The 21,488-nt window shown below is 42.7% G+C and overlaps 1 protein-coding gene across 8 annotated transcripts in view; it reads left to right on the plus strand.

Annotated features, from left to right (window-relative positions):
* Window positions 1-21,488, plus strand: part of LOC105980807 (nuclear body protein SP140-like) — a 54,954-nt gene that overhangs the window by 32,994 nt on the left and 472 nt on the right. For 3 of the 8 annotated variants that reach the window (XM_013009755.1, XM_013009747.1, XM_013009780.1), the window contains 9 exons: window positions 4,996-5,103; window positions 8,203-8,348; window positions 9,632-9,700; window positions 12,277-12,321; window positions 13,478-13,576; window positions 18,753-18,868; window positions 19,571-19,676; window positions 20,191-20,268; window positions 20,458-20,601. In XM_013009755.1, coding sequence (XP_012865209.1) covers window positions 4,996-5,103; window positions 8,203-8,348; window positions 9,632-9,700; window positions 12,277-12,321; window positions 13,478-13,576; window positions 18,753-18,868; window positions 19,571-19,676; window positions 20,191-20,268; window positions 20,458-20,601 — 911 coding nt within the window. Of the gene's footprint in view, window positions 1-4,995; window positions 5,104-8,202; window positions 8,349-9,631; window positions 9,701-12,274; window positions 12,322-13,477; window positions 13,577-18,750; window positions 18,869-19,570; window positions 19,677-20,190; window positions 20,269-20,457; window positions 20,602-21,488 lie in introns of all 8 variants that reach the window. The other 5 variants (XM_013009762.1, XM_013009787.1, XM_013009771.1 and 2 more) reach the window with 5 other exon arrangements.

Genomic DNA, 21,488 nt, shown 5'->3' on the forward strand with positions numbered 1-21,488 from the left:
CTTTATTTTCTCACTTTCTGATAATGATTATATACATATATTTCCTAAAGTCTTTTTTTTTAGTAATAGTCTAGAGAATTCTCTTCTCCTAGCCAATGAAAGCTCATTTCTCTTAATTTGTCAATTTTGAAAGAGTAAATAACCAACATTTTAGAATCTTATTAAAATGATTAATTTTTGCCAAATGATGTGTCATACATTCTTGACAATTATATGGCTGCCTGATTGGTGGATGTGTACATTATTGTTTGGAAAGAAAAGTGAAAGTTGCATCCATTTTAGGAATATACATTTTCAAAATAACATTCTTTGAAGTGAATTAATATAGAATTTTCATTTAAACTTCTGTTTATGTAGACAAATTCTCAGAGGCTTTTTTTCACAGTACAATGAAGTCTGGATTGTGCTGTAAAAGTTGAGCCCTCTTCTATTAGTAGCAGAAGCCCAGAAGTCTGTTTGTGCTTCATTTTCTTGACTGAGAGTTTAGAGAGAAGGATCCAGCAGTAAACCTAGGGCTGTCTTTTGTTCCCAGCTGTTGTTCCACCAAACTCTGTATTTTCCTGTGTCTGTTCCTAGGTAACAACACAGCTGATGGCCAGATGCCCTCCAGGAAAAGGAAAATAAACATGACAAAGTCAGGTCTGGCTTTCCTTTTCTCTGAAACTAGTAGAGAGTGTGCTAATGTATTGGGGAACCTATGTTCTTATTTGTCCACTCAGAAGAATGGAATTAAACAAAAGTGAAGCCATTTGCAGTCTTAGATCTTATCTGCCCAAGACATAATTTCCCCCCTTTGAATTATATCTGCTTTTTTAACCTTCCAGCTTTTTCTTGTTTTGGGAAGGCCATGTGGTTAGAGCCCTCTCTAACCTATTATTGCTATTTCAAGGTAGGTATGGTGGTAGATGCTATTTAGCAAGATCTTGTTTCAAAAACCAGACACCAAACAATATTTTTTCTTTAAAACATTTTTATTGCTTGACAAGAAATGTACTTATTACTGATGTAACTGTAACTGCTCTGTATAGCATTATTACAAGAAAATAAAATTTATTTTTTATTATCTTCAGTAGTTATAGAAAGGAGTTGCTATTCACCAAAGCAGTTTGTGAATACAGTGTAGCTTGATCAATGCCACCACTTTCCAGTCCCACCCACCCCTCCCAACCCAAACTTACCCTCATTCTTCTTATTTTTTAGGATATGTATTGGATTGTTTTTTCCATTTAACTAAGCAGGGTGTATACAATGCATTTTGATCTGTGTCATCCCTTCAACATTTTAACATCTCTTTGACCTACCCCTTCCCATATTTTTTTTCCAATCTTGAGGTATATACAATGAATTCTTGACTGTATTCTCCTTTCTTCATCACTTCATTCTCTTACCCTTCTCCCCTTGTTCCCCATCCTTGCAAGTACCCATTTCCTGGTATTCATTTTGGTAGGCTTTGACTTGGTCTTTCAAAGAATTATACTATTTGAGCTCTCCTTAGAGTCTATTACACATCACTTAATTCATTTGTAACTGTATACTAACCATTGTGTCTAACTACCACAAATGAGGGAAACCATGCAACTTGTGTTTCTCTGGGTCTGGCTTAATTAACTTAATATATATGTCAAGTCTTTCTATTTCCTTACCCATGGTACAATATCATTCTTTCTGAAGGATAAGTAGAATTGCATTGTGTATATACACCACATTTTCTTGATCCATTCATCCACTGAGGGACATCTGAGCTGATTCCATATCTTGGCTATGGTGAATAGTGCTGCAGTGAACATGGTTGTGCTGGTGGCTTTACTGTGACCTTGTTTATGCTCTATTGGATAAATGCCTGAGAGTGGAATTGCTGGATCATGGGGTAGTTCTATGTTTAGTTTTTTGAGGAGCCTCCATACTGCTTTCCAGCGTGGTTAAGCAAGCTTACATTTCTACCAATCAATATTCTTTTTCTAACCTAAAGTACCTCCCATCCTAAGTCTGGACAAGCCCTTGGCTGGGCCGTGAGAAGTGGAGTAGCATGGCTTCATCATCTCTGTTGTCTCTTGGGCCTACCTCTATTTACTATAATTGGTTTGGGCCCATGTAGGATTGGGAAGGTGGAAGTAAGGCAATGACATGGAAGGTTTGCTTGACAAGCCCGAGTGTGTGGTAACATTGGAAATGAAGGTTCTGTTTCTTCTATGACATGCACTCATTAGTTGCATTGCAAGGAAGAGGGTTAGGTGTCAGGTACCACAGCTTGATTTCTTTTGGAAGAGGTACAGCCTTTCAGCTGGGCTCTGGTGGCTCAAACCTGTAGACCTAGCCCCACAAGAGGGTAAGAGCTGAGGATGAGATTTTGGGCAAAAAATTCTCCTCTGCGCCCCCTCAATTACAGGTTCAAACAGGTCTGATGAGAAGTAAATCCAACATATCTACCAGTCCCATAAAAGATGTAACCACACAGAGACAGAAAATCTGCAAGAAAGAACTCTGTATTCTCTGAATTGCCCAATGTTCTGGTTGGCCAGAGCTTTGGTGCCTAGCCTGCCTAGGCAGGGAAAGAGCAGTGAGAATAAACCATCTGAATGTCTTCTCATTGGGCTGTGAATATAGACCACAGGGTGAGAGACACCCAGAGAGGTACTCGCTTTTCACAGTCCTATGGCATAGTGGGTGAGAGAGGAGGGAGTTCCCTGGGGGTCCACACCTGGATAAATGACCTTCTCTTGCCTGGAGATTCCACTGTCTAAAGGAAGAAGCCAGAGTGAGTGAAAGGTTATATGCCTCCTACAGGACCACATCTCCACCATTTTGGTAGTTTTCCTTGGTTATTAACATTGAAACTCCTAGTGTCTTACACAAGCTTGGCCAACTCTCCTGGACCTTTTATGTGCTCTGCTGTCATCTTGCTTAAATGTCAGTGATAATTGGCAAGGCTGACACTTGTCTGATCTTGGGATATGACCTCTCCACTTGTCAATACTGGTCCCAAGAGGCATTTGGTCTTGAATAGGTGAAACTTTTTCAGTAATTATCTATAGTCTGAAGACTGAAAGAAGGATGATACTGAGTAGCTCCACTTTGGGTTTGATTTTGCATGAAGATTCGGTTTATTTTGTGGCCTGATGTGCCATTTCTAGTATTTAGGACTGGGTGATCTGAAAATAATGTTTACTCTCAGGATCTCCATGACCCTGAGTAGCTCTGCCAGATGACATCATTGAGTGGAAGTATGAAATAGGAGTAAGAAGAAACATTGTGTTGCTGCTTAGAAAATCAGTATCTCTGAATCATAGTAAACATTGAGATACCCATGCACAGCCTAAACTTGCAAATGGGAAGAACGTTCTCTACTGTAGCATTTGCCAAGTCAGTCCTCAGTCACTTCTTTTGAGGGGAAGGTGGTATGTCCTGGGGATTGAACTCAGGGCCTAGGCACTGTCCCTGAGCTTCTTTTTGCTCAAGACTAGCACTGTGCCGCTACAGTCACAGCTTCACTTACAGCTTTTTTGGTAGGTTAGTGAAGAGACTCAGAGGCTTTTCTGCTTGGGTTGGTTTTGAACCTGATCCTCAAATCTCAGCCTCCTGAGTAGCTAGGATTAGATAAGCCACCAGCACCCAGCTGTAGTTACTTCTTGAAGCAAAAGTTTTGGAGAGTAGCCAAAAGACTTCTTTTGGTTAGTCTCTTAGATCTTAGTAAGTCTATCTAAACATTTACAATAACAAAAAACATTTACAATAACATTTACTGTCACTTTGAGCACAAATGGTGATACATAGCAAATATCTCACTTGGAGAATGTAATATGCCTTCCATGAATGCACAGAAGTACCATTTGTTTTTCTCTACTAAAAGAGATCTACCATGCCTTCACTTGATCTTATAGTGGGTCTTAATTTTCTAGGAATGTATTAGTTTCTGTGATGAAGGTAATTATCAACTAAATCTCATATATTTATTGCTAATATTATCTGAATTCAGAGATTACAAGGGTGTGGCAAATACTAGGACTTCAGTGCTGCTTGAGATGTAAGCAAAAAACTGATTTCAATTAGCATTTTATTAATATAGAAATATGAAAGTTAAATATAAGATTAGCTATCTAGTTTTTGGTAGCTAATAATATAGATATTGGCATCTCTGGTAGCTTCAAATACAGAATATATATAGAGAGAGAGAGAGAGAGAGAGAGAACACATATGTTATATATAAAATGTAGTAAAATATGGTACCTCATATTAGATAATATTGACTATATGTATAGATATGGATGTATGCCTTAGATTACACACTATAGTGGTCTAGAGTAGGGGTAGACCTGTGTCTTAAGGCTTTCCTGCTCTTTAACTGTGTGGTCTCTGGACAATCACTTGACCTCTTTTCCTTCAGTGTCCTCATCTAAATGAGACGAACCATCCTTCTCAATTCATTTCAGTCATGATTGTATAATTCTCTCAAATGTAGTCTCAGAACCAAGGACAGCTCCCCTCCCACTCCACCTTAGTGGCTCTACAATATTGGTTGGAAGGGCAAGCTTAGCTACTTATTTTCTAAGAGTATGTTTGAAGGCCTTTCACTCCAACTTACATGGAGTCAGATCTTCATTTCCCACTCGCAGTACAATTCTCATAATCCTAGTGTCCCCCAAGTTCTCTTCTTAATTACAGGGAAAGCTGATGTGAAGAACAGACAGCAAAAGGCAGCAGATATCTTCTTCTTGGGCCTGCCCCCTCATTATCCTTTTTCTCTTTCAAGATCAGATACAAGTACCATCCCTGGCTTTGTCTTGAGCTACTTCAGTAGGGCTTACTACCCAATGCTAAAGCACTGTCAGTCATTATGTACCACGTTGTCCCCTGAAAGAAAGATTCGGAAATTGTAGAAATCTGTGGAATTGAGTTTTCTTAAATACCCTTCTACCTTCCTAGGAAGGACCTCAACAAAGGAACATGGGAGCATGCATAATTTCAAAGTAAAACAGCAACAAAAATCTTATCTTTTAGGTTCATGGAAGAACAGAGTCTGCGAATACATAAACTTTCGCTCCGATTTACTTCCTGTGACATGTGGTCATCTGAAAGGGACTTTAAATAAGAATAAATTGAAACAAGGTGGGTTTCTTGGTCTTCTTTCATTTGTGCTTCCTATCTGAAGAGATCACAGGAAGGGATGGGATTGCTCATGAGGATCACTCATTATGGAAAGGAAATGGGCCTCTCAAGAGAAAGAGATTCCCTTAAGAATTTTTTTAAAAAATTGTGTAAATAATTTTAGATGACTAATCCCACATGGATGCTCATCTATTGGTACCCCAAAACCAAAGAGAAGGTCAGGGACCCCCCTCTCCCTCTCCCACCTTCTCTCCTTCCTTCTCCCTTTCCCTCCCTCCCCTCCCTCCTTCCCTCCCTCCCTCTCTCCCTCCCTCCCTTCCTTCCTTCCTTCTTTCCCTCCCTTCCTTCCTCCCTCCCTTCCTCCCTCTTTCCCTCTTCTTTCTCTCTGTCTCTCTCTGTCTCTGTCTCTCTCTGTCTCTTTCTCTCTCTCTGTGCTAGTCGTCAGGGTCTGGGCACTGTTCCTCAGCTCCTTGAGCCAGACCACCACTTCTGGCTTTTCTGTATGTAGTACTGAGGAATGCAACCTAGGGTTTTGTGCTTGCTAGAATCACTCTACCACTAAGCCACATTCCCAGTCCAGTCAGGGACATTAATCCACTCATGGGAAGTATTGTTTTACTTTGAGCCAATCATAAGTGGGAAGAGGTCCTGAGCTACTACCTGTAGCTTCTGTTCTGGGTCATCGACACCAGGGCAGGTTCTTAACATAGTAAGAAGATCATGCATTAGAATCAGAAAACTTGACTTCCAGGCTAGTTCTGCCAAGAGTGACTTTCATTCTCAATTCCAAGGCTTTTTTTGGGGGGTGGGGTGCTTAATTGGACATACAAATCTCACTTATTTTCCTGCTGAGGCTAGCCTCATATCTGAGCCTCCTAAGTAGCTAGGATTACAGGCCTGTGCCACCAGTGCCCAACTTCTAGGCCTTTTCACATATGCAATTCACATCTAAAAAAGGACAATAATTCAAAATCAGACTCATTGTATAGCATGAGGACTAATTTACATAATCGATATAACACATTTCGTGATTGTAGATTTTAAAGTTTTGTTAAAAAGATCTTTTGTGGGGGCTGGAAAGGTGGCTCAGTGGTAGAGCGCTTGCCTTGCATGCATGAGGCCCTGGATTCGATTCCTCAGCACCACATAAGCAGAAAAAAGCCAGAAGTGGTTCTGTGGCTCAAGTGGTAGAGTGCTAGCCTTGAGCTGAAGAGCTGAGGGACAGCACCCAGGCCCAGAGTTCAAGGCCCATGACTGGCAAAAAAAAAAAAAAAAGATCTTTTGTGGTGTACTTGACTTTGGATCTCTATTACTATGGGCCTTTGGATGCCAATGAATATAAATCTTTGATCATGATTATTGCTATTGTTATTGTTATTTTTGGTTGTTTTTTTTGGTGCTGGTCCTGGGGTTTGAACCCAGGGCCTGGGCCCTGTCCCTGAGCTCATTTTGTTCAAGATTAGCACTCTATCAGTTGAACCACAACTCCATTTCTGGCTTTTTTGATGAGTTACTGATAATAAGAGTCTCATGGACTTCCTACCTGGGCTGGCTTCAAACTGCAGTCCTCAGATCTCAGCTTCTTAGGATTACAGGCATGAGTCACCAACATCCAGCCATGATTATTTTTTAAAGCAGTTTTACTGAGATAAAATTTGTACAATTTAGAGTGTACAAATCAGTGGGATGTTCTTTTGGTATGGTCCCAAAATTGCATAGCCATCCCCAAATTTTAATATTAGTACATTTTGTTGTCTCCTCATGACCAAATTAACAGTCTGTGCTTACCCACTACTCAGCCTTGATTTCTACTCTACAAACTTTCCTATTCTAAGCATTTTATATTAATAAAATGTTATAATGCATCAATCATAATTGACTTCTTTCATTTGCTTTATGTTTCCAAGGCTTATGCATGTAGAAGCATGCTTTTTACTACCCAATAGTATCAAACTATTACATACATTTTGTTACCAAATAATGTAATAATCCATTGCATGGAAATATTACATTGTGTTTATTCATGCATCAATTCCCACTTTTTCACTATGTATAATGCTGTTTTGAATATTCATGTTCAAGATTTTTGTGAATGTATGCTTACAATTCTTTGGGGGTACATACATAAGAATGGAATTGCTAGGTAATTCTGGTATCCAGAGTTCTATGGTAATTCTACATTTAACTTATTAAGGAATCATCCAAGTGTTCAAAACAAACCAAAACAAAACAGTAGCTGCACCAGCAATGCATAAGGCCTCCAATTTCTTTACATTGACAGTTATTTTCTGTCCTTTTTAATTTTTTAATTACTGTTATTATCATTGAAGGCATGACATAATATCTCACTGTGGTTTTATTTTGTATTTCTCTAGTAATTAAAATGTTGGCCATATGACTATCTATGTGTGTATGTGTGCCAGTACAGGGGCTTGAACTTAGGGCCTAGGTGCTTTACTTTAGCTTTTTCTACTCAAGGCTGGAGTTCTGCCACTTGAGCTATCTCTCCACTTCTAGTTTTTACTGATTAATAGGAGATGAGTCTCACAGATTTTCCTGCTTTTGATGGCTTCAAACTGTGATCCACAGTTTCCTGAGTAACTAGGATTACAGGTGGGAGCTACTAGTTCCTGACTTAAAGGGAACAAAAGCCCTCTACAATTTATATTTTGTAATATTTGTGGGTGACCTTCTGAGTTACAGAATATCCACTGAGATCTCAACCTCACTTGAGAATTCTGCCCTCCCTCCATGTTGCCCCAGGGCCCTTAATTCTGTGGACTAGTCTTTGTCCCCTGAATTAAATCACAAATTGAAATCCATTCATCCTCTGGATCTACTTGCTTTTCCTTCGGTTCTGAAATGTGTTTTACAGGGTTGCTTTGAACAGTTGTAACTTTCTTCATATATGAAAAAGATTAGAGAAATCTGCATATTTCAGGAGTCTTTCAGATTGAGTTTGAGACACCTAAAGTCTGGGAGGGGAGGCCTGACTCTTCCGCTGTTGACCTTGAACTTCATTTGGGGATTTGGGCTCCAGGTCCAGGGTGGTAGAAGACCACAGTTCTGATTCCAAATCAGCTTACCTTGCTCTTTCAGGAGGAGCCTTAGCGAAGTGCATACTGAGCGAGGATGGAAACTGGTTTACCCCCATTGAATTTGAAGCCAAAGGAGGCCATGCAAGATCCAAGAACTGGAAGATAAGTGTGCGCTGTGGCCGATGGTCTCTCCTGAAGCTGATGGAGGTATCCATATCCAGCACCTGCCCCACCCCTTCCTGTAGTACCCTAGTCAGAAGGCCACTCTTCGTCTATAGTAGCTGAAGCCTTGAAGCCAGTGAGAAGGGAGAGGCCCAATTCATAACCAGACTGCACAGCTGTAAAAAGATAGATGCAGGGCCTTGAGGGGAAGAATGGCCATTCTGATGTGATTGCATGCAGAGAACTCCATGTACTAAAAGAAAGACTCCACAGTCAAACAAATGGAAGGAGCCACTTTAGAGAAAGGAAGGCATGAAAAGCAGAACCATCGCTGAAGTAGCTCTGTGGACGTAGATTCTATTTGACCCCATATAATCAGTCTACCTATCAGTTGAGGTTGTCTGTGGAGGGCTTTGAAGGCAGGCTAATTAGTTCAATTTCAAGTTCTAGACAAGGACTCAGTGAAAACTTCTGAATTTGGAAATGACATGTAAAACACTGTTTTTTTTTAATTTGATTTTTAATGCCAGGGGTCAAACCCAAAGCCTTACACATGCTGTATATGTATGCACTCTATATCTAGCTCCCTAAAACCTTATTTTGGACAGCCATGTGGCTTTGAAATGACATCACTACCAGTTCACTGTACTCAATATAGAATGCTTACCTTAAATATGCCTCTGATTTGCTGTCCTAGACCTTCCTTATCTCTCCTAGTCCATGGCTGAGACCCTTCTTGTACCTCTTGAGAGTTCCCTTTCCTGGACTGGAGGTGTGACTCAAGTGATAGAATGCCAGCATATGAACAAAATCATCAGATACTGAGTTTGAGTCCTGGTCTCTGATGAGAGGGAGGGGAGAGAGAGAGAGAGAGAGAGAGAGAGAGGGAGGGAGAAGGAGAGAGAGAGATCCCCTTCCATGAGATATCTTCTCTATTCCCCTCTTGATTTGTTACCTTTGCATGCCCCAAATCAATCCGAGTATCTGACACACAGTAGGTGTGCAATAAATGAATGTGTGTTGGACATGGAAGTCAAGTATGAATGACAGTACAGAGAAGGAGAAAGAGGTAAGTGATACAGAACGTTGTGAAGGGAAACCTCTCAGGCCTTAGGAAAGAAGCACCAAAAGGGAATGGTTCTAAAGATGACTCTTCCACCTATCCTTGGTTGAAGGAAGTCTTGAAGCAGGTAAGGTGGGATGACAGCTCATTTTGACATCATGGAGTTGAACTGGAAGTGAAATATACAGACAGAAATGTTTGGGAAGAGGTTGATCCACACAATGGAAACAGATTAACCATTTAATGGGATTTTTTAATCTTTCAGAAAGGATTTCTACCTCGTCCTCCAAGAACATATCCCAAGAGGACAAGAACATATCCCAAGAGGAAAAAGGTGGTTATTGCATAATTTTCTACAAGTTCTCTTCATGTACAATATTTTATTATATGGCACCTCAATTGGGTAATCACAGTTGCCTTCTACCTCCTCCACTTCTTTTTTTTTTTTTTTTTGGGTCCGGTTGTGGGGCCTGAACTCTGGGCTTGGGTGCTGTCCCTCAGCTCTTCAGCTCAAGGCTAGCACTCTACCACTTGAGCCACAGGGCCACTTCCGGCTTTTTTCTTATGTGGTGCTGGGGAATCGAACCCAGGGCCTCAGGCATGCAAGGCAAGCAAGCGCTCTACCACTGAGCCAACTTCCCAGCCCCCTCCTCCACTTCTTTACCTTTATTTTTCTTTATTGTTATTATTTTTGCCATGTGCCTTCAGGGCTGCTTCTTTGAACATTATGGTGTATACAAAGCTAGGTCCTCTTTAAATGCTGATTCATGTGAAATGGATAGTGATAAGGAACCATCAAAACAAACCACATCCATGTTTTTAAGTGAAGGATGTAGCTGTGTTTTGGGTAGCAAAGTTGGAAAAGTGAATGTAATTATGAAGTGCATAAAAATATCCTATAGTAAGGTGAGAGTATCCATTTCCACTCAAGTCTAGATGGTTCAAGATGACTTTACAATCTATTTTTTACTTTAATGGGATCTGATGGAATCCAAGTTTTCCCACAGTCGTTCAGCTGATTCTAGAACAATAGACAACTTCTTGTGGATGCATATGAAACCACCTATCATTTTACAAGCTAGACCACCAGAGTTGAGTTCTTCTCTGCTTCTTTATATTGTCCCCCACCTTGCACTGAGATGGTCACCCCGATAACAGTGTACCTTCTCAAGGGAAGATTACTTGCCCTTGGTGAGATAGTGCTGTTGAGGACAGAGGCCTTCAAAGGCATGTCCAGTGAAGAATGGACCTGGAAAGGTTTCTACTTTGGCTCCAGTAGAGGGTCTGTGTAGATGGACTTCCTTTGATCTGTGAGAGTGATTTCTCTCTCTAAGGAAGAAAGCAACAAATAAATAGAGTGTTGAATCAGGACAAGGTAAGAGTGTTTCCAAGACTGGGTATGCATGATACCCAGGGGGAAGTGTCATTCTTATCATTTACAGGTAGCACTGACCATCTAAGACAGTCACAGACACCTGTCACTGTCCCTGGGCTTCATATTCCTGTGAGGATTTCAGATTCAGGCCTCCACATTATTGGTGATTTGCATTATAATCTGGCAGGTTTGAGCTCTCAGCCACTGGGAAGGAAGTTATTGTTTGACTCTTCAGTGAGTATGTTAAAGACAAGTTGATCTATCTTCCCCCTGGTATCAAGAATAACAGTGCAAGATGGGCGCTTGTGGTGCACATCTGTAATCCTAGCTACTCTGGAGGCTGAGATCTGAGGGTCATCATTCCAAGCCAGCCCAGGCATGAAAGTCTGTGAGACTCTTAGCTCCAATCAACTACTCAGAATAGGCCAGAAGTGGTGCTCTGGCTCAAGTGGTAGAAAATTAGCCTTGAAGCAAAGAGATTAAGGGACAGCACCCAGACCCTGAGTTCAAGCTCTAGGACCAACACACACACACACACACACACACACACACACACACACACACACGAATAACAGTGTAGATTATCCAAATGAGCTGGAAATTTCCAACCAACAGGATCTATCCTTATTGATGGGGCAGCTCTTACAGCAACAAGATGCTGTTGTATTCTGTGTGTCTATTGGCCAGAACATAATCTCCCTAGAATGGCAGAACCCAAAATACATTTCTATCTCTTTAGATCCTTAGTGCCTCACAGAGCTTCTCTCTTTTTTCTTTTTTCATTATCCTTATGTAGTCAGAACTTGTCTTTGAGACAAATTCATGCATATGATATCATTGCAAACATGAAAGAATACTAATGGAAGGTGGTGGAAAATTCTAGACAAGTCAGTGGTGGGCAGTGACATGGCCACTTCTCAGGCAATTGTCCCCTGGAGTACAATTGTTCATAGCCACTCTGCCCTAGGCTGAAGAGGCTAATTGTGTCTCAGAAGGGAAGAGTGCCAGGTTATTCTACTCTGTGTCCCAATATAATCCTCTTGTGTTTCCTCTGCGAGTCAACTGGTCTGGCAGCTTGAGATGTAGATAGCAGGGAAAGGAAGGTGAGTGTTGGGAAGAAGAGCTGCCCAATGACTTCCCAATAGAGAGAGAGAGAGAGAGAGAGAGAGAGAGAGAGAGAGTGTGTGTGTGTGTGTGCGTGCATTCCAGTCCTTGAACTTAAGAGTTAGGTGTTATTCCTGAGCTTCTTTTCTCAAGGCTAGCACTCTACTACTTGAGCCACAGCTGCACTTCTGGCTTCTTAGTAGTTAATTTGGAGATAAGAGTCTCACAGGCTTTCCTCTCTGGGTTGGCTTTCAACTGTGATGCTCAGATCTTGGCCTCCTGAGTAGCTAGGATTATAGGCATGAAACTGGCACCCTAAAGAAAACATTTTTAAACAATTATTATTTACAGCCCTCAGAAGATAACCGTAGCAGTAAGTGATTTTTTCAACCATCACATTCAATAGTTTCATTTAGCCTTTTCATTTCCAGCGGAGAACAAAGATGAATCACAACAAAACCCAAACTGACCCTGATGTAAGTACACCTCAAAAACTCAGGCCTTTCCCATGTGTCTTACCTGCATCCTGGCTGCTTTTCATTGGTTATGGGTTCATTCTCAGTTGGAGAGCTTTGCTGCATGTGCTGAGCAGGGCAAACAGCTGTGTCCTCTAAGCCATGTGCGTGGATCTGGGCTTGGGTGTCTCTGCCGGAAGTGACTTTCCTGTGTTTTCCTAAAACTCTTTCCCTGTCCTCATCTCCCTCAAAGGCGGGTGAGGCAGGGATTTAGACCACTGATATCTTTGGAGATGGAGGTTGAAGCAGGAACAGGAAGGGCTGGCTGAAGAGGAGTGGGGCAGGGGAACATGTTTGAGAGGAGAAAGGCCTTTTAAAGTGGTCAGTGGACTAAAAAGGGAACTCCCTAAATCCCTCCCAGTTACAGGCCAACCTCAGTATGGTCTTGAGCATCAGCCCAAAGGCACAGGATGGTGAGTTCAGGCACAGCTCTGTCCTTGATCCTGCAGGAAATGCATGAAGAACAACAGGTGGGTTCTTCATGGACCCTCTGTGACGAGTCTCAAGGGAGTCATCTGGGGACCGAGCTGTTTAAGACAGAAACCATGACTGCTTAGCAAACCACAGAGCCTCTTCCTCCAACCGCTTGGCTGATATTTGATAAGATGCAAGGGGTTTGGATTCCTCAGGCCTACCCATCCCCTGCTTGTTATATGGCTGCTTGCTTTGGGCTCTTCCAAAAATGATGATTTCCTTCTCTAAGCAAAATCACACCCTGATTTTTTTCATGGCAGTGAGGTGGATGTTTTGGTCAGAGTGAGCTTGTGAGAATGGCTGTCATGTAGAGTAGCGTGCAGTGTGATACTCGCAGGTGCTACCCAGAAGAGGAGTAAGGGTTGAGTAGTTTCACATCCACTGCCAAAGCAAGCTCCAACAAGATTTATATCTTGCCCACACGATTTTTTGTGTTTTTTTTTCACTCTTCTGAGGGGGCCTTTGGTAGTCATCAAGTCTTGGCATCCAGTGTTTATGTGGCTTATGGGGGATGGTGTAGACACAGACAGAGGTTCTAGGGAAGAGATGGCAACTTTCCAGTGAAGGCATCTCTTCCATGTTAATAATCTTCTTTCAGACATTTAGGCCAACGACAATGATATCTAATATCTCTGTGTCTCAGTTGCCAGACTTCGCTCAGGCTAAGCTTCAACCTGGGCTGCTTGCTGGAATCACCCACAGTGCTTTGAAAAATATTTTTGCTTGGATCCCAGCCCTAGAGGTAATTCTGATATAATTGGTCAGGGCTAAGAGTTGACATTTATGACTTAAAAAAAAAGACCCCAGATGATTCTGATGTTGAGAATGACCTGTTCCATGCTTATAGAATACCCAATTCCTCATGACGCTAATGACCCACTAATTAAAGTCTCTGGTGTTGGAACCAGGACATGAGTCATTTATATGCCCTCCACAAATAGTTCCAGGCGAAGAAACTCAAAGCCTTGTGCTCTAGTTGAGTTTGTTTTTTTTTTTTATTTTTTTGCTCAAGACTGGTACTCTACCACTTGACCTCCACTTGTATATTTTGCTGGTTAATTGGAAATAAGAGTCTCATAGACTTTTCTGCCCACGCTGACTTCAGAGAGTTTCATCCTCCTGAGTAGCTAAGATTACAGGTGTGAACCACGAGAACTTGGCTAAGAATCACTTCCCCTCCGTTAAAGAGATTAGGGACTCAAGCCTCAAGACTCATTTCTTCCTTTGGTCATTTCCTTGTTCTTGTGGGGACAGAAGTTACCGCTTTTGAGACAGTGATGATGAAGTCTCTTGCACTGATGAGAAGAAAAGGGATGGAAAGGTCCCATTCCAGCCTCAGCTCCAAATGGGAATGGACCTAAGCATCCCCCATGGAACTGACAGGAAGCTTTGGGTGAGAATTTTCTTGGGGCCCAGGGCGTAGCCATAGAAGGTCATTTTCATTTATTTATTACCTATTGATTATTTTTATTTTGAGGGGTACAGGGAATTGAACCCGCTACTACCGAGTTATTTCCCTAATCCACTGATATTTTAAAAAGCAAAACAAATTTACTTAACAAAAGTATTTTTACCCAGAAGCCCCAAGCAGATCTCAAAATTATTATTAATATTGGTCTTTTCAAATCTTTGATAATTTTCCACATCCCTAGAAATAACATAGATATATTCCAAATTATTTTAGTCCACTGGCACGTTGCTGACTTTTGTCACTCACATGGGTAGAATATAGAGCTTTTGCCTGTGGGAGACAGGCCTCCCTTTACTCTGTCCATGAAGGTGGGTCCCAGTAGGGTTTCCTCTCCAACTGTATTCAGTGGGCATTACAGGAACAGAAGAGATACTGAAAGAAGCTTAAAAATGAGTGTCCAGCATCTCAGGGTTGGTCTGGATTTGGGGGATGAGAGCGAGGGCAGAAGCAGGATGGATTCTCAGGTCTGTGGTGGTGGAGGATGTTTCATTAAATAGAAATACTAGCGAAAGAACATGTCCGAGGCTGGGGTGGAACAGGAGGAGAAGCTAAAACGCTCCAGGATCATTGGAGTTATGCTGTGGAGCCCCGGAGGAGATGTTGGACAGAACTGTGCATGGACACCTGGGAGCTGAAGACCCAAATGGGTAACTGCAAGGTGACTTTGACCATAGCCAGAGATAGAAGCTCAAGGAATTCTATCCTTTTGTTGTTTAATTAAAAGTTAAAAGAGGAGCCAGAAAGGAAAGTAGAGCGGTGAGGCTCTTAGAGTGAGCCCAAAAGAATGGTGCCACAGGCCAGGAGTCTTTTATCCTTTGGCATTAGTGGTAGTTGAACTCGGGGCTTTAAGCATGCTAGGTGAACATTCTACCATATGAGCCACCCCTCTAGCCCTCTTGTGCATTGCTATTTTCAAGGTAGAGTCTTGCTTTGTGTACAAGCCATACTGGGCTGGGCTACTACTACTTGTGCTTCCCAGTATCCCTGGAGATGACAGGGCGCATGCCACCACATCCAGTCCTTGGTTCAGACTTTGGCCTTTTTCTGTAATCCTCCAATCTCTACCTCCCAAGCAACCAGGATTACAGACTTGAGCCACAGCTCCCAGGCATCTTTTGAACAGGTCAAAATGGTCCATCCTAGAGAAGAGCTGACCCTATCATCCTTGCCTCTACTCGCTTTTCAATGGCTTCCTTCTCTTCTATCCACGATTCATCAGTGGATGGGCCAATCTCCATATCTTTCTCATATTTATCTCGATCCATGTATGGAGGAGAAGAAATTTTTCTGTGTGGAAGTAGACCTCTCTTTTCTCAAACTGTCTCCACTGTTTCCCAGAAGGTGGGCCCAGGAAAACACTTGTGACTGCAGATTTGTCAGTCACTCAGATACTTCCTGATTCATGATTCACGTTATTGCTGATTATCATGGAGGAAATAATGCCAACCACTCCCTGAAGGAAGTTCTGGCTGACTGATTTGAATAAATCTGTGGCTGGCAGGGAACTGAAACCAGCTATTTGAAGATAAGCAGAAGTTACATATGGTCCTTTGAGATGTTTTTAGCCAAGAGGGAAACTTAGAGATAGGTCATTTAGTCCCTCCCAACTTTGTTTTTATGACAGTCCTCTCTCTCTAGGCTAGCCTCCCCAGTGCTAGGCGTGGTCTACCATTCTACTTAGGCTCTCCCAGTTCTACCAGATTTCCAGGCAGCATGTAATATGGAGCTCTGGCTTTAATCTTTTTTTTTTTTTGTCGGTCATGGAACTTGAACTCTGGGCCTAGATGTTCACCCTCAGCTCTTCAGCTCAAGGCTAGTGCTCTGCCACATGAGCCATAGCACCACTTCTCATTTTCTGGTGGTTTATTGGAGAGGAGAGTCTCACAGACTTTCCTGCCAGCGCTGGCTTCAAACCTTGATCCTCAGATCTCAGTCTCCTGAGTTGCTAGGATTACAGGTGTGAGCCACTGGCACCTGGCTCTGACTTTAATCTTTATGTAACTGGGGTTCCACTCCCCAGTTTGGTTTAGCCAGTCTCCCTCAATATACCAAGAGACAAGAATCGATGAATGGCAGCAGGAGATTTATCACATGTTGCAGGCCTGGCATGGGAAGAAGTAAGGTAAGCACTTCAGGGTGCAGACATGAGCTTTAGGTTTTAATAGAGGAAGAATTTGGGGGAAGGGGACAAAAGATATGAATACTTATTAGACCATCCTGGCCAAAGCTGCAGTGTGTTCCTCATACCTCAAGACTGGTCAGGTATGACCATTGCCTGGGGTAGTTTTGACTCTTGTCAAAAATGTTTATCCATCAGCCCTGACCTTCCTGGATTTCAAGGTGGATGGATCCCAGGTCATTGCAGGAGAGGATGGCTCAGAGCAAAGGCAGATGTAAAATGGAGAAGAGAAGCTAGTTGTTGTTTTTTTAATGCACATACTGAGGCTTGAACTCAGGGCCTTATGATCTTGCTTAGTTTTTTCTCTAAAGACTAGTATTCTTAACACTCAAGCCACACCTCTACTTCTGGTTCTTTTTTGGCTAGTTGGGGATCTGTCTCCCAAATTTATTTTTCCAGGCTGGCTTTGAAATGCCATCCTCAGAGCCCTGCCTCCTGAGTAGTTAGATTACAGCTATACCCCATGGGTGCATGCTGGGGCTAGCCTTTTGTCCTGTTTTTAGTGATCCTGGGGGCATTTGCAGTCCCTTGTGGGGAATCAAATTATTTTTGTTTAAGGCTCTAAGTATTTGTTGTATAGTAGACTCTTTCCTTCAGGCATCTGGTTCCAAGACCACCACTGTGGAAAAGCTGTGAATGCTCGGGATGCGTAGAGATCAGTGCCATATTGCAAACACTTGATTCGTGTTCCCTATAAGCTTGCCCACCTTCTGCTAAATACATGCCTCCTTTCAACGCATCTCAAATGCTTGCATTTTCTCCTTAATCACTCACATTCACTTTGGCTTTGGGGGTGCCATTTGCTTTTGGGGAAGCAGACTTTTTAAAACTTAATGTGGGCCTGACTGAGAGCTTCTCCAAATCACCTGAGCTTAATGAATACACTCAGGGATTTAAATATTTTGTTTTGATGTTTTTATTTTGTTTTTTGTTTATACCACATGTTTGATGGAAATCATGTGTAATAAATCTACAATCTAGCTTACTGTATTGATGCCACTTTTCTCTAGGACAGCAGCAGGCTCAATCACATTAGTTCTTCACTTGAAAATGTATGTAATTTGTATACTGTACAGTGAGCATATATTGGTTTATTTATTTGCTTTATAAATACTGTTGTATTTTTGTCTGTTTTTTTTTGGGGGGGTCAGTCCTGGGCATTGAACTCAGGGCCTTAGGTGCTGTCCTTGAGCTTCTGCTCAAGGCTAGTACTCTACCACTTGAACCACAGCTCCATTTCCAGCTTTTTTTGGTAATTTGTTGGAGATAAGAGTCTCAACAGACTTTCCTGCCCAGGCTAGGTTTTGAACCATGATCCTCAGATCTCAGCCTCCTGAGTAGGTAGGATTACAGGTATGAGCCACAGATGCCCGGCAATACTGTTGGTTTTTAATGAATGAGTTAATCCATAATAAGTGTATGCAAATACTGTCAAATTATAACTGCTCCAATGAAAATTAAATTTGAATAAGATCCCACATATTATGACTGTTGAAATACTTAATATCTGTTGATTTGGGTGAATGTGCTCATTTTTTTTATGGACCAAAGCCCCAACTCCTTTATGACCCCAGAAGGTAAGGGTAGGATCTTGGGTGATTGTCGGGATCACATTTCTAGGACATTGGAGATGGTACTTCCCTCACTCATGTGTTGATTTTTCTGGCATGGGGGACCTGTCAGGTTTGAGAGCTAGGGTTCTGAATGTCCTAACACCACCAGGGCCTAGCACCCACGGTAGCCATAGACCCCTCTCCCAAAGCCTAGGGCTCTCCTAGCACAGATCACATAGTCCAAAAAAACAAGTTTTCCTCCCTCTAAATCCTATTCATGGTGAGTTTATGGCTAAGACTGTGGGATGCAGTACACTCTAACTAGTTTACTCCATCTTATTAAATTCTCAGTAAAGCATACTTTGATGAGTCAGATTCATCCTTGTTGAAAAGGCAAATAGATTTATCACTTTATTTCAGGAGTTCATTTTTGCTGCAAGATAACATTCAGATTCTGATAAAAATAATCTTGTTCTGTTGATAGTCTCTCTGTGTTTGAATCTAGGCTTTTAAAAATGGTTTTATTTTCCTTTTGTTTTCTATTTTCTATTTGAATCTCCTTGGTAGCATGAGAGGGTTTGAATCCCTGGTTTTATTTGGAATACTGTTCTCATGTGACACAGGGCTCCTTTCTCCCAAACTTCCTGCCTGCTCTGTGATAGGGTGGCCTTTTGGGTCTCCCGCATCTCGGTGCTGTGGTTGTTTTTCCTTCTAGCTGAGGAACTCAGATGAATGTGAAGTGTGTCGCAAAAGGGGAACACTGTTCTGCTGTGATACTTGTTCCAGAGCCTTCCACAGGGACTGTCACATTCCATCAGTAGAAGCTGAGATGTGAGTGAGATGGGCTCCCTCCCCCTCCCAGCAACCCTTCCTTGCGCACGTGCACTGAGTGAGATCCAGGGGTTTGGAACAAGTGACAAGCAGCTCTTTGTGACGTCCTTAGAGTTAGTTAGCTTTCTAGAACTGCTATCTATGAATGGATCCCCTAGAAGATGAGTCTGAGGTGAAGTCTGCAGGCCCCGTGGTCTATTGTGGTATGTCCTCGGGCACAGGGAGAAAGGGAGGCCACAGATTTGGGGGAAATCACTCCTCTGTACTTCCTCTGGGAGGTAGAAGTTAGTGAGTAAGACCTTTTGCCTGATTATTCCTCTTGTTCATGGGACTGGGGACAGGAAAGGCCAATTGGCTTTGTTCTTATTCAGGAAAGGAAGACATAAGACTGGCTTCCACAGTCCACCAGGTCTCAATGGGCCTCATGGAGGCCCAACATCCCTGGCGTTCAAAGCCCAGTTTCCTACTCTCAGGTCTGGCAGGCTGGCTCCCTGTGCCCTGAGTATGCAAAGTGAGCTCCCCACTCACCTTGCCACCAAGCACTGACCCTGCACTGCTGTCACTGATGAGGGGGAGCCCACCGCCCTGGACCCCGTGTGGAAGGCTTACACACGGCTCAGCCCACTGGCCAGCAGCAGTGCTAGGAAAAGTGGGTTTTTACAAGTGCCCGGCTCTCTGTTCACCTTCTATTTGACCTCTCAGGACCCCTTGGAGTTGTATCTTCTGCAGGATGGAGGCCATCGGCAGCCAACAGACTCACTCCGAACCTGAGATCCTAGACAGGCAGATGTGGCCCGAGGAACAGCTGGTGAGTCACCACCATCCTCCAGGCATCCTCTTTTCTCTTCTGCCACACACAGGTCAGAAGTCATGAGAAAGACACTCTGAAGGAGCCAAGACACACCTCCTTCAGGCAGATGGCATACTAAAACCTCTTTGTAGGCTGGGCGCCAGTGGCTCATGCCTGTAATCCTAGCTACTCAGGAGGCTGAGATCTGAGGATTGTGGTTCAAAGCCAGCCCAGGCAAAGAAAGTCCATGAGACTTTTATCTCCAATTAACCACCAGAAAACTGGGAGTGGTGCTGTGGCTCAAGTGGTAGAATGCTAGCCTTGAGCTGAAGAGCTGAGAGTCAGCACCCAGGCCCAAAGTTTAAGTCCCACAACCGACAAAAAACAAACAAAAACCTCTTTGTAGAAAAATAACTCAAGCCAACTCAGCTCTGTGTGGTAAACCACACCGTTTGGGGAAGCTTCTAGAAGGCATGCATATGGACTCCTCCTTTCTAAGCTGCATTTCATTGACAGCCTTCTTCTCTTGCAGAAATGCGAGTTCGTCCTCTTGAAGGTCTATTGCTGTTCTGAGAGCACTTTTTTTGCCAAGATCCCGTATTATTATTACGTAAGTAAAACAGCGACTGCCCTGTCTGAGGTCACGTGACTGAAATGAGTGCTTGTGCAATCTGTGCACTTCATCCCCTGGAGTAGAGCACAAGATCTGCTCTTTCCCATGGGATTTTTATGGGAATCCACAGAAGATAAACCCTAGGTATGCCAGTAGCTTTCCCATTGTTGGTTTCTTTGTCATCAGATTAGGGACACATCTACAAGTCAGAAAAAACTCATGTGGTTGGACAGAATCAAGAAAACGCTGAATGTACGGGGTTACCCCCAAGTGCAGGGATTTGTACAAGACATGCGCCTCATCTTTCAGAACCACAGGGCCTCATACAAGGTAAGTGGGTCTCCTTGTACTTCCTTTTCCTTCCACTGGGTCGCTCCACGCCTCATTTTCTGGTACCTGGAACACTTGGAGTTTCCAGCATCTTCCTATAGCAAAGTACTGGAAGTGAGTGATTTATTTCTTTCAGTTTCAGATATAAGTAATAGTGAGCTCAAAGGTGACTCTGTACCTTCAAAGCTCACAGAGAAAGTGCCCACACTTGGTTTGTCCCTCCCTCCCTTCCTGCTTGCCTGCCTGCCTTCTGCTAGTCCTGAGGCTTGAACTCAGTGCCTGAACACTATCCCTAAGCTTTTTTGCTCAAGGCTAACACTCTATACTACTTGAGTCACAGATCCACGTCCAGCTTTTTGCTACTTATCTGGAGATAAGAGGCTTGGAGAAATTCCTGCCCAGGCTGGCTTCCAGCTGTGATCCTTGGATCTCAGCTTCCTGAGTAGATTACAGGCCTGAGCCACTAGTGTCACACTTAGTCTTAAAGTATTTTTTGCTGCTTGTTTTCCATCAGTGAAAATTCTCAAAAATCCCAGGATCTAGATTTCTTTACATGTGAATAGACATGTGGTTCACAGGGATCATCTGAGAGGAACAGAAGCCACAAGAAGGAAGAGGTCGCTAACCCCTTCTCATCCTCCTGTCCTTTTATCTGAATTAGTACTACTAGTTTCTAACTCCCACTGAAATAAATAACCCAAGTCCCATAGGCAGGGACCTCAAGTTTGGCAATGAGTCGACATTTTTGTCATTAGAAAGGAATAACCAGGCTTGTAGCATACCAAAGGTACTCTTAACTGTGTTTTTAACTTTTAACTTGGCTAGTGTGATTTAGCACGAGAAACCTGAGCATCTTCAATGGCCATTGGCTGATGACACTGATGAGA

Source organism: Dipodomys ordii, unplaced genomic scaffold (assembly GCF_000151885.1).
Source record: "Dipodomys ordii isolate 6190 unplaced genomic scaffold, Dord_2.0 Scaffold1, whole genome shotgun sequence".
NCBI classification, from domain to species: domain Eukaryota; kingdom Metazoa; phylum Chordata; class Mammalia; order Rodentia; family Heteromyidae; genus Dipodomys; species Dipodomys ordii.